Here is a 13,798-nt window from a genome sequence, read left to right on the forward strand (position 1 = left end):
GTACCGCAAATTCCAGAGCATGCGTTTTCCGAACAACCCATTATAGCTCACTTCCTGTTGGGCGAAGCTTATGACTATGAGTGCGGAAGTTGTTTGGCCCGATGAGATCTATAAGTGTACCGAGTTTCATACATGTACGTGCAAGTGTGTTTAATATATAGACCCTGTTTTTCAAGGGGGCGCTGTTGAGCCCCCCTGCCACGCCCGGGTCAAAGGCCTCTGCCTGACCCTGTTGGCCGCGCATTCCGATGCGTGTGCAAAGTTTCAAGAGTTTTCGAGCACGTTAAGTGCCCCAAAAATGCCCAAAAGGCGAAAAGATAATAATAATAATAATAATAATAATAATAATAATAATAATCCTTAGAAGAACAATAGGGCTCTGCGCCCTTTCAGGGCTTGGGCCCTAATAATAATAATCCTTAGAAGAACAATAGGGCTCTGCGCCCTTTCAGGGCTTGGGCCCTAATAATAATAATCCTTAGAAGAACAATAGGGCTCTTCGCCCTTTCAGGGCTTGGGCCCTAATAATAACAAATAATCCTTAGAAGAACAATAGGGCTCTGCGCCCTTTCAGGGCTTGGGCCCTAATAATAATAACAAATAATCCTTAGAAGAACAATAGGGCTCTGCGCCCTTTCAGGGCTTGGGCCCTAATTAAGAATATTAATAACACACAAAAAAGTTAAATGTCCAAAGGCATTATTATTTTTAGTCATAATGCCATTATGGGGAAAAAGGTTTATTTTTATTATGTGAAATATATATGTTTATTTTTTTATATTCATCCACAGAAATCGATTGAAATAAAGCTGAAATAAAATAGAAATAGAAATTAAATTTAAGCACTAATATCATTAACTGGGGAAAAACTAAACTGATTTAAAAAAAAATATATGAAGTGAATAATAAGGTACAAAACGAACTTACTATAAAATCAACAAACATGAAAACGAATAATATAAAATCTAATTCCGAAATATTAATAAAACTATAATAACACAAAAATACAACAAAAGTAAAAAATGTCCAGAGGCATTATTATTTTTAGTTATAATGCCTTTATGGGAAAAAGCTTTAATTTATTTATGCAAAATATAATTTCTTGTTTCTTTATATATATATATATAACATTTTTTATATATATATTATATATATATATATATATATATATATATATATATATATATATATATATATATATATATATATATATATATATCCACAGAAATCGATTGATTGATAAATCCATTTTCTGTATGAGTGCCAGTGAGTAAACAATACATTTTAGGTGAACAAATAAATCTAACCGCCAGCTGTTTCTTCAGATGTATCGGAGAGTTTTTGCCCACCGCGCGCATCATGCTCTGCAGGACTACCACGCTCTGGATCTCAGGAATACGATCCTTCAGCAACAACCTTCAAAAGCAGAACACAAATTGATGAAAACTTACACACACTCACACACAGATGTTGTATTATATAAGGTCATATTAGGGCTTTAGCAATCTTCACACCTTAAAGCTTCTCTTAGGGCCTGAATGTTCCTACATTCCTCCATCTCCCGAATTGAGGCAGCCAACACCGAAAGAGACCTTATATCAAACTGATTCAACCGCTCCTGTAACCAGCATATTAGAAGGATCATGTGACTTTCACCAGCGTTTCTCAGAAATTGCATACTGCACCTTTAATGAATGTGAATATTCATATTTTCAAGCTAGAAGACGAAAACTCCAAAGTGATCAGGACTACACTCACTTGTATAACACGCAGCAGTGTCTGCACAACACGTGTGTTTTGTGAAACTCCCAGGTTGACAATGGCCAGCAGACTGTAGGCCAGATCATCGCTCTTCATGCGCCAGGCGTCGGTCGTGGCGCGTTCACAGACCTCCTCGAACCCCGGGTGTTCATACATCAGCCGCAGCTCACAGCGCCGCTGCTCATCCGTCATTCTCTTTGTGCTCTCCCAGATGCGAGTGAAGATGCTGCTGATGAGCTGCTGCGATGCTGGGAACTGCTTCAGTGTGTCCAGCACATCCGTGGGGCAAAAACAGTCCTGCAAATGGCTGTAGAAAGGAGTCCTTTCTGCTTTATCCAGGGATTCGCTGGGCCCTGCAGAGGCTTCAGTTTGTTTATTCTGAACATTGAGAACATCTTGACCGCTCTGACTGTAATACCGGACTTGTTTTAATACGTGTCCTCGTATGTGTTTTCTTCCCAGCTGAGATGATACAGCAAAGCTTCTGCTATTATAACATAAAGACGTCTGCGTCCATATAAAAGAGTCACATTTCCACAGCGACGTGGATCTCAGAGCACATCTGAGCATGTCCAAACCTGATTTACACATGCTCATCGTGGGTGATTCTCCAAAGCTTCACACATGGTGTAACCTGTTTCAACAAACGAAAAGGTGAAATAGAAACCTTCTCCCGATTTTACAGACAAGGCTCAATGTTTGGTCTCAAAATGCACACCAGTAATGTTTTTTGTAATCCTGGCTTAATCTGTGAAACTGGGCCTTTGTGTTACTACTTTAAAATAATCATACAAACTGTAATAGGTATGGTATTTTGGTTGAAACAATGATTACCACAGTACTTTTTACTTTTTACAAAACTCTTCATTCATGTGTTTCCCTTTACCAGCTTTCAGTTTGGTACAGCAGTTTATTTCACACTCAAATTGCACTTAAACTACCAAAACATCACATCTAAAATCTATTTATTCTGTCATAACAGAATAAATACACTAACAACAGGTAGCATTTTATTTTGTAAAATTTGAGAATGACACTATCTTCTGATTTTAATTCAGAAGACAGGCAAGCAGTCAAACATAATAAAGCTTGAAGGAACTAAGTTTTGTTGTGTTTGTGTCAGAGTGAGAAAAGAATTCATGTCCTTTAAAAGAAGTAGTCAATCAACGCATTTTGTTTCGAAGCAATGATAAATAATTCACAGTTTAGCTCACACAGACTGCTGGAAGAGTTTGTGCTCACTGTGTGACAAGTTTTGAAAAGTCAACTAATTATAGAGAAGTTACGATCGTTTATAAAAATTAAATAAACATTTAAAGGGGGGGGGGGGGAGTTGTAGGTGTTAGGATGTTACTGATCTTACCGTTCATATGTTTTGTCTCTTATCATGTGCTCTCAAATGCATCCGTCAGGGTCACAGGTGGAGACGAGATCTTGAAATATTACTAGAATCAGAACAACCCAGAAAGAAATGTATATTTGTATGTACCTATCAGTCTGGTTATCTACAATGCATTTTAACATTTGAAAATGGAAATATCAAGTAAAATACACAAATACATTTAGAGGACAGCTGTTTCAAGCTTTTATTGCCTAAGTTGCATGTCCTTGTACAGAAACGTTAAAGACATACCTCACTCACTGTAGCTGCAAAACCGGTATACTATTTAAATACTTGCGGTTAATTATGGCACAGTCATGCATTTGAACGAGCCCTTTATCTTTAACAAACATAACGATATTACCTTCGGTTGTTGTCTTCGCATGTGTACTGCAGTCACTATGAGCGCGGCCATGACAGAAACACGGAACGCACGCACGATAGTTCCGCTTGTATTATCGCGTGGTTTTCATAATGTTATTTTAAAAATAGTTAAATACACACATATAAACTTGTTTAATTCATATTATACATAATATATAATTTTTTTAAATCATAAAAATATAGATTTGAAAAAACGAAAGAGAAATCGGATATATGTCCTCCCCAGATTTTTTTTAGGCGGAACACACCATGTTACCTAGCAACCCCGGACGCGCTTGTGAATGGACTTAAACATGGCCAAATTTGTTCTTGCAGGTTGGTCGGTTTTATGGCTAATTAAACAAACTATCGAAATTAGTATTCTAATGAAAGCAAACAATAGTCGATGTTCTGTATGTCTGTCTATCCATCCACATTATGTCACATTATAGTGTTATTTTACAGTTTCCTTCATGCTTGTGGCCAATCATGTCGCAGTCAACAACATTTAACGTTAATATTCTGCCCAGGAAAAGCTGATTGTCCCTATTATGCAAAAGCTGAGCTTCTTGCTGATGTGCTCCAAAGGAACCTGCCAGATTGTCACATTCACAAGATCTGTGTGCTTCCCAGTGACTGGGAGGTAAACCCATGAGCTTTAAGAGCTCTTTAATCATTGCACCATTCATAATCTTTCATTTTTATGTTGAACTAAAGATGTCATTGGTTCATTGATGTCTTTTATTCATATTGAACCATCTTTCTTTCTAGAAATGGCTGGAGGACACCTGTGCTTCCAATGGATGGACGCATTCAAGCTCTCCTATAGTATGGAGGGAGCTGATTGATCGCGGGGGTAAAGGAATGCTGCTCGGAGGCTTCAGTGATTTCCTTGAGCATGCCCAGGTTTGGATGATAGGACAGCTAAATAAAACAGAGGAATTCATTTGAAGTAATATAACAAATACCTAAAAAAGATAGATATAGTCTGTATAAATTTGAATTTGTTTTTCTCAGTTGCTTTGGGTCATTTTTGTTAAAACACTTGCAAAATGTAGTAAGTAGGCCTAACTCACCCCAAAACATTTAATTTATGCTTCATAAAAAACTTCATTGTGTTAGCCTAGAAGTCTAGATGCACCCTAGCGGCAGTAAATCTAGCCTTGATCCAGTCGAATCCAAACCCAGTCTGGCTTGTCAGGCTATCATTCATTGTGTAAGTAAAAAATATATATATTATTATTATTATTTACGTCACATAAGCAGTACTGGTCAAATATTTGGATGTTTCCTCAACATAAGTGTCAACCAGTCATGTGTATCACACTGAGGTGAGGTTTTTAGAAACATTTCAAAAGTAGATAAAAGTCAATACTGTAATAACAGACGGAGAATATGCACATTTAGTGTATGCTGCGTTTTTTTCTAACAATGCGTCATGGTTAAACAAAATAAATGAATAATTGAATAAATAATTTTGCATGTGATGTCTAAACACACAATGAAAGAACGTTTTGAAGTTAAGAGTATGACAGTTTCACTAAGAATCAACTCATCAGCAAGCCATGCACATTTGTTGTGCAAATTTAAGACAGATGTATTTACTCTTTTGCACACAAGTACTAAAACATGTAAAAATCTGGAGTGAACAAGAAACAAATTGTTCAGAGGGGGGAAAATGTAATTTGAGAATTGATCCAAGGCAATTGAGTAAAACTGTAATAGCAGGCCTCTTTTTGATGCATCAGATTGTTACGTATTGCTCTGACACACCATAAGAAGATCCAAGCATAGCTTTGTTAGGGGTAATCCATAATCTTAATCCACATATCAGGCTAATGGTCGTGACACAGGGCAAACAGGGAAATTCAAGAAAACCAGACAGTGGAACAGAACCATCATACAGGAAACGAGAGAAAGCGCTCAAAAATGCAGTGTAACACAAACAAGACTTTGCAAAGTGAGAGTGACCGCACAGGGCTTATATAGGCAAACCATAACAAGATAATGCACACAGGTGGAAGTGAACAGGCAATGGGTTATGGGAAATGAAGTTCATGATGGAAAGGCAAAGGAGTCAAGAGGAGTGCCTTCTGGTGGATATCATGGGCACTCCAGCTAGTGGATGTAAAATAGCCTGGGATGCAGGCATATATTTTATTTTAGTGCTAAATTACTGCAATATGTCGATTTAGACTACAAGATAAAACATACAATTAAACAAATACCTTCCATTTTAACTCACAGAAAACAAAATGCCAGCAGAAAGTTTCTTTCTTCCCTGAATTATATTGATTCTGAAGCTAATCTAAGATCAGCAACATCCTGTTTCATTTAGATGCTGTATGTAAATATCAATACTTTTGTCCTCTACTGCAGGCTTACTATGGCATCATCTCCGATATGAACTCTGATCTAATGCTAAAAATAGCAGCAGAGAATCAGCAAACTAAAGAGCTGTGTATAAAGGAGGAAGTCCACCGACAGAGGTCTCTCAGACCTCTGCACATCTGGATCAGCAGGTGGACATCTTTTATTTCACCTTTAAAATGCCCCTATTATGCATATTCCAGATATCACATTTAATGCAGTGTGTAATAGAGCTGTTTTTGAATCTTAAATAGATAGTTCACCCAAAAATGAAAATTCAGACATTAATTACATTAATGACTCACCCTCATGTCATTCCAAACCCGTAAGACTTTCGGTTATCTTCAGAACACAAAAATAAATATTTTTGATGAAATCTGAGAGATTTCTGTCCCTCCATTGACAGCTGCACAACTACCACTTTGACCACTTTCAAAGAGTTCATAAAAAGATCGTAAATCCATACGAATTGAGTGGTTTACTTCGAATTTTCTGAAGAGACTCAATCGGTTTATATGATGAACAGATTTAATTTAGGCTTTCATTCACATTTAAATATTTGATCAGTGAAGCTCAACTGAACTGCGTAAGACGAGAAAGAATCTCATTGGTTCTCGCACATCAAGCGACAACACTTGAGCTTCTGTTTACCACAAGTGAAGTGTGCATTGATGAAAGGTATGTGAATAAAAGCCTAAATTCAATCTGTTCAACATATAGTGATAATGTTTCTTCAGAAACACAAAATTCTACATAAATTCTAAAATAAACCACTAAATTCATATGGATTAGTTTTACAATTTCTTTTTTAACTAAATACGCGTGAAATTAGTTGGTTATATCAATGGAGGTACATCCCTCATATTTCATCAAAAAGATGTTAATTTGTGTTCCGAAGATGAACGAAAGTCTTATGGGTTTAGAACAACATAAGGGTAAGTAATTGAATGATAGAATTGAAGAAATGAACTGACCCTTTAAAGGTCTGCAAAGTGCAAAGTTTCAAAGATATATTGTCTCCCAAAAGAAAGAACTGATTCTGAACTGCCTGAAACTAGTCCATAGTAAGTCCAGTCTTACTCCCTGCTCAAACCAACATATAGGTTTGTATTAAATTTACATAATGCCAGCCTAAGGTGTTCACTAACTGGATACCCACGAATAATGTGCATTGACACATCCTCAAACATGGCCTGGAAGAGTTTGGTTTTTCTTGTCAGCATGTTGAGAAGACACTATTTTCTGTGATGCGCAACCAAATTCATTTTGAATGCACTTCCAAAGGATGAGGACTTGGGCTCAATTATTGAGTGCAGAGGAAGCTCCCGCAGCTAAAATTCAGATGTTAAGGGCCATTTCATTTCCGACACTAAAATCACAACAAACAGAGCAGAGTGGCTCTCAGAAAGGAGGAGAGAGTGAATCCTTTATCCAACTGTTTTAGACACTGTGATGGGAAGGGGGGGGGGGGGGGGGGGTCTGGATTTGGGTAGGCCAAATCCAGGGGAAAATCCCAAAAAAATGGTCCCGGAGTTTAAGCGGATGCATGCGTATATATAGTGCTAAACATTATATATATACACACACAGTTGTTTCAGGAAGCCCACTTCATATATATATATATATATATATATATATATATATATATATATATATATATATATATATATATATATATATATATATATATATATATATATATATACACACACCTTGGATGCATCTAAACCTAAACCTATTATAGGACACAAAATCATTTACAATAGCATTATAGGGGCTCTTTATAAGAGTAAAAAGAGTTCTTAGAGTTTTATCTTAGAGTTTTATTTTAAAAGAGTTCTTAGAGTTTTTTTAAAAAGAGTTTTATCTTAGATGCAGGAAGTTTAACCTGAGAAAACCTTCTTTCAGTGCCCTGAACCCCATCTGCAACAGCCTCATTCCTCAGTTGTTCAGCCCGGGACTGTTTCCAGATCTCCCCCTTTTCAGCCTTCACCTCATGGACACCTGCAGCTCTAAAGAAATGCTCCAAGGACTCAAGATGGAAACAGAAGACCTCGCACTACCTCGGCTCCATGAAGTCACTGTTCATTCAGACCACACACAGGCGTTTCAGGAAGCCCACTTCATCATTTTTCTGGATGACCTGCAGCCTATATGTGAAAGTAACAATGAGCCAGATGACAAGGTCCACATGGTGAGCCAGGTAGCAGAATGTTTCTGTTGCTATGGGCAACTCATCGAGGCCAATGCACGGAAAGACGTAAAAGTGATAGTGGCTGGAGACTCCTTTATTAATCTGAAGTGCTCGCTGTTAATTGAGAACGCACCCTCTGTTGACCCGCACAACTTTGTGGCGATGACAACACAACTAGAATATGAGGCAAGAACTCAGCTTGCGCAGAAGTTCTCAGTGAAAACAGCAGGTAAAATAATAATGATACTTTCAGTTCAGTTTGATTATTTTAACATTATTTTTGAAAACATTCTGAAGAAACAATACAGCATTTTTTTACATTCACAAGCATGAATCATATGTATTATTACATTATTTTATATATTAATATAACATTTTTACTATATAAATAAATAATATTTTACTATATAAAAATATAGTATATATATATACTGTAGATGTGTTATATTATTAAATTGATTTTAATCAAGAATTACATTGTTAAAATAAATGGTATGAATTATAACTAATTTGTATTACATACATTTTTATATTCATATTATAAAATTAGATACACATAAAATTACATAAATTTTAATATTCATATTAAAATATATACACACCTTTTATATTCACACATCCTTTTTATTGTATTCACAGACATAACTCATGTTGTTGTATGGGGAAACATCAGTGGCTGTTTCCATATTGACCTGCAGAGGGCGGAGGTTTTCAGATTTGATGGGGCCATTCGGGGACCAGATGGTTTTTCTCAGCGAGTCATGGAAATGATTTATGATTGGTAAAGATCATTGTGGTGCATGACTCAAAGCATAAGGCTCTTTTAGGCAATTCCATTACAAATCCATTCATGAATCATTATAAAGGGTATCATTTTATCAGTAAGTGAACAACAAATGTGACATAACAGGAGTCATCAGATAAACACACGCACATTCCATACATATCTTAAATAGTCCACCATTAATGTAATTATACTCATGTTTTGTTTTATAAGGAAATGGCTGGAGACAGATTTTATGAGTTTAGTACATAAACACCGTGCCACAATTTCCTCGAAGACCAACAAAGCCACATCCATTTCCTCAACCAATGGAATAATGACCATTTTAAGGGCCTGGAATAAGGATGCTTCTCCAGAGGAACTTTTCTCTTTGGGTGTACTTAGTACAGGCAAGACCATTCAAATCATTCTCAAATATGAAATGTATGAAAAGTATGTATATGTATAATGTATGCTGTAAAAAAAGATTCTGCATTCAATTTTTAAGTACGATCAACTTGGATGTTTAAGTAATTCCAACGTAAATTACATTAAACTGACAACAAAAGAAGTTGAATCTTGAAACCTACACAAAAAAAGGGGAAAAAAGCTTTTTTTGATGAGTTAAAGCATGTGTTGTCATAACTTATTGATCATATATATTTGACAGTGTATCTTTTATAGGCTAATCCTTGTCTGACCTTTCTAAATGTGCAGGGCAGTTCGGGATTCCAGCAGGTTTGGTGTTTTCTATGCCTGTGAGCTTCAGGGATGGTCAATGGACCGTGCGGTCCGATGTTACCGTTACAGATGAGTTGAGGGTAAAACTGGATGCTTGTGCTGCTGAACTTAAAATGGTAACTACACAAAGTAATTATATATATACACACACACACACACACAGGTGCTGGTAGAATATCATCAAAAACTTGATTTATTTCACTAATTCGATTCAAAAAGTGAAACTTGTATATTATATTCATTCATTACACACAGACTGATATATTTCAAATGTATATTTATTTTAATTTTGATGATCATGACAACTAAGGAAAATCCCAAATTCAGTATCTCAGAAAATTGGAATATTATTTAAGACCAATACAAAGAAATGATTTTTAGACATCCTGACCAACTGAAAAGTATGAACATGAAAAGTATGAGCATGCACAGCACTGAATACTTAGTTGGGGCTCCTTTTGCCTGAATTACTGCAGCTGAGGTGTTATGAGAGCCCAGGTTGCTCTGATAGTGGCCTTCAGCTCTTCTGCATTGTTGGGTCTGGCGTATCGCATCTTCCTCTTCTCAGTACCCCATAGATTTTCTATGGGGTTAAGGTCAGGCAAGTTTGCTGGCCAATTAAGAACAGGGATACCATGATCCTTAAACCAGGTACTGGTTGCTTTGGCAAATGAAGTCTGCCTCTCCATAAAGTCGGTCAGCAGCAGGAAGCATGAAGTGCTCTAAAACGTCCTGGTATACGGCTGCGTTGACCTTGGACCTCAGAAAACACATTGGACCAACACCAGCAGATGACATGGCACCCCAGACCATCACTGACTGGAAACTTCACACTGGACCTCAAGCAACGTTTTCCTTAGTTAATCATCAAAATGAAAAGAAATAAACATTTGAAATATACCAGTCTGTAATGAATGAATATAATATACAAGTTTGAAAGGAATTAGTGAAATAAATAAAATGTTGATGCTATTCTAATTATATAAGCACCTATATATATATAAATGCCAATGTAATGTTTTGTTAGCATACCAAGGTTGTAATCAATCATACATGCTTAGAAAAAAAAAAGGTTTATTGGAGTTAAATAAAACTAAATCCATAAAATGTTCTATTAAATGCCTGTTCTATTAAATCAGAATGTGCTGTTTTTTTTGTTTTTTTTGGAGACCGCAAAGTTTTCAAAGTTGCTTGGTACCTTTAAATAACAAATAAATACATGCATTTATGACCTTCCTGATGGTAGGACATGGATAAAACACTTGATCAGCTTTGATAAGATTGCAATAATTAATCAATGTTGTTTTATATAATTATTTGCTTTAGGAGAAAGACATTGCTGCTAGAATATTGAAGAAAGATGAATGATGGCTCACCAAAGGCAGACTTCAATGGCTCACTCCTTCAGTAAAATGACACGTCATCATTCTATTAAGATATTTTAATGCTATATTTGAGTTACACAATCTCAATGCTTCAAAGGACAAGTGATGAACTTGGCCCATAAAAATGTTTAGCTCACTTCTTGAGAGACTTATACTCATTACTATATTCAAATCAAACCCAAAGATATGTGGGAATTTTAGATGAAGGAATGTTTCTAGTAATAAGGTGTGCCTAATAAAGTGGCTGATGAGTGTTTGGAGAACAAACAGTTCTCGATTCTTGAAACTTCTGGATTTAAAACAATTAAAAGAATTCGATCGTCATATTTGAATACTTTATATTCTGTTTTGTTTTGTTTTTTGTTTTCCTTGCACAATATGACTTAAATTATAATTTGTCTACCTTGTACTTTTTGTGCCATTGCCTGGAATAAATGAAAAATGAATGAAAACCTCTTTTTTTTCTATTGGACGCTAGATACTGATGTATTGAAACAAGCCGTTTTGTCATTAATAAGGCAGAAATACCAAACATATCTTGCATTGGACATACCGTATGGGCCCTTCAAGTCAAAATTTTTAAACCCACTGAGTAAGAGGAATATATTTGAACTTTTTTTTTGTATATTGAGTGGTGCTTGCATGTGCAAACCTTACCTTTTATACACTGATAGAACACAAAATTGTTCACAAAAAAAATTCTGGTAGGACATTTTATACTTACTGTAGTTTCGTTAACTCTATAGCACAAACACAGTTAGCTACACTGCATCATTCAAAAAAGAGGGGAAACAATACTGAAACTTCCTTCATATTAACACAGGACTGAACATTGGACTACTGTGGTATGGAGTTTTTTAGTGTGTTGCTATGGGGTTACTATGGTCATCTGTGTGGTTGCCAGACCAAAGAAACCTAAATATCTCTGGCTCTGACCCAAGTCTGAAAGGAATATTCTATGAATGCACTATGACTGCAACATTTACATGACATTCCTTTAATACTGAAGACCTCTGTAATGTTTCCATTCTCAGCGATTTCTCACCCCCAATAATCGAGATTAGTCACCTCCGACTATAAGCAGTGTGACCATCTGCCTCCAGTTCTGTTGCCAGCTCACCGCAGGCCTATCAACATGGTCGCCTTACCTCACATGCCCTTTGTCATGCCTGACTTTATCTCTTGCTGTTCCCTGAGCCAGCAAATATTTAATGCAAAAACATATCAAAAACCTGTACTCTACATTTTTTTAGACAGCAGGAACCTCAAAATATGATATTTCTCATGAGAGGGATCCATCCTAAAATATACAAGAGAATAATATATTTGAATATATAAAGCCATGGACTGCGTACTAAAACTTAAAAATGCTGCATTCGGAGGACACATTTCAAGGTATCGAGGCACATTTGAATCCAATGTTAGCTTCACTTCGTGTCTACTGAGATACCTTCATCTGACTGAGTTTTGAAGGAAGCATAGCTGTATCCTTCACCCACAATCCTGTGCTTTCCAATCTGTGACAGTTGCGCTTATAAAAAGAGATGCCATCTGAAAGTTGTGGCTGCTGGTCAGTTTGTGTGTACATTTTTTATGTAATTTTTAGCGATAAATTACTATCGTAGTAGTAATTAAATATTTGTCACCAAAGCTCGCTCTCTTTTGCTGTAGATCATTAAACCGTTGCACTCCTTCAGATGTCTAGTTTAATAGTTTTGTGAGGTGCCTTCGTGTGCAAACAGTATTTATGCCATCGACGAAATCTTCAGACAATCCATGTTTTCACTATTTCACGGTAAGGGCCGCTATTACACATATTCTGAAAGAGTACAGAATCTCCAAATCAAAAGTAAAGAAGAAGCAGAAACAAGTGATAGAAGCTTTGGCTGCATCAAAAATTACGTACTCTCATGAGTAGGTACTTGTTTTATACTATCATGGAGGACATCAGGTGTATTCTTGCCTATTTATTGAGAAAATCCCTTGCACTGACAACAATATAAACATTGACGATGCTATCCAGGTTTTTAATTCTGTAATTCCAGTCAAATGCAGGCTATTTTCGCTGTGTATAAAACATACATTATGCTTAAAAAGAATTTGTAAATATGAACTATATTATTGAAAAGACAAGATGATCAAGCTGGTGGTGTAATTATCACGTGACCACCAGCGTCAGCTGCGTCACTTCACTGCCATTCTCAAATCCTCTCCCATGTATGGAAGTAAGTTAGCCTTACAAGCCAGACCCACATCAAGATGTTTGGTCTGGAAACTCAGCATAGACAGGGCTCAATCCGAGGGGCGGATAAACGGTTGTCTTTCAAACTCCCTCTGCACGGCGTGCACGCAATTGGATAGCGCTACAACCAACCAGAGCAACGAAGGTGAAGCGGAGCTAGTTGACAGATTAAACATTCGCCGTATCCGGTCAGCAAAACTCAGAACACATCTTCCCTTTTTAAGAATGACTTCAGTGCCGTTCTTTCTTTTTTTCTCAGAGAAAAGATTAACTCCAAGTCTTCCAGAGTCGGGGTCAAAGCTGATTCGAAAGACCGCCATTCGCCAGTTTCTGTGTTTACTAGTAGCACGCAAGCGCAACTTGGCTGTCATTATGTTAAGCCCCGCCCACTGACTCTAGACACGATGTGATTGGCCCGAGCAGAGTTTGCCGTTTACAGCTCAGAAGTGTATTGAGAGTTGCTAGACGACACTTGCGGCAGATTAGATTTGCTGCCGCTAGGGTGCGTCTAGATTTCTAGGCTAGAAGTAAGTACTTTGTGCCTTCTCTTTTAAGAGTACTGTTAATTCGGACATACTTCTTTTGTGACATACTGTTT

At 36.7% G+C, this 13,798-nt stretch overlaps 2 protein-coding genes across 3 annotated transcripts in view; one reads left to right on the forward strand and one right to left on the reverse strand.

The window, feature by feature from the left end:
- The window catches only part of fastkd2 (FAST kinase domains 2), a 32,199-nt gene extending 28,618 nt beyond the window's left edge, over positions 1–3,581 (reverse strand). The window contains exons 1-5 of one of the 2 annotated variants that reach the window (XM_067442189.1): positions 3,507–3,579; positions 3,125–3,206; positions 1,759–2,395; positions 1,515–1,618; positions 1,308–1,416 (exon numbers count right to left, since the gene is read on the reverse strand). In XM_067442189.1, the coding sequence (XP_067298290.1) occupies positions 1,308–1,416; positions 1,515–1,618; positions 1,759–2,358 (813 nt within the window). In that variant the 5' untranslated portion in view covers positions 2,359–2,395; positions 3,125–3,206; positions 3,507–3,579. Of the gene's footprint in view, positions 1–1,307; positions 1,417–1,514; positions 1,619–1,758; positions 2,396–3,124; positions 3,207–3,506 lie in introns of both variants that reach the window. The other variant, XM_067442190.1, reaches the window with a different exon arrangement.
- A 190-nt stretch (positions 3,582–3,771) lies between these two features.
- On the forward strand, positions 3,772–11,229 carry mdh1b (malate dehydrogenase 1B, NAD (soluble)). Its single transcript, XM_067442846.1, has 9 exons — positions 3,772–3,841; positions 4,036–4,148; positions 4,277–4,411; positions 5,885–6,027; positions 7,784–8,298; positions 8,709–8,850; positions 9,067–9,242; positions 9,550–9,689; positions 10,900–11,229. Exons 1-9 carry the CDS (start codon positions 3,808–3,810, stop codon positions 10,939–10,941), a joined length of 1,440 nt encoding a protein of 479 aa, XP_067298947.1. The 5' UTR covers positions 3,772–3,807; the 3' UTR covers positions 10,942–11,229.
- Positions 11,230–13,798: the final 2,569 nt, after the last annotated feature.

Source organism: Pseudorasbora parva, chromosome 4, assembly GCF_024679245.1.
Source record: "Pseudorasbora parva isolate DD20220531a chromosome 4, ASM2467924v1, whole genome shotgun sequence".
In the NCBI taxonomy this organism is placed as follows: domain Eukaryota; kingdom Metazoa; phylum Chordata; class Actinopteri; order Cypriniformes; family Gobionidae; genus Pseudorasbora; species Pseudorasbora parva.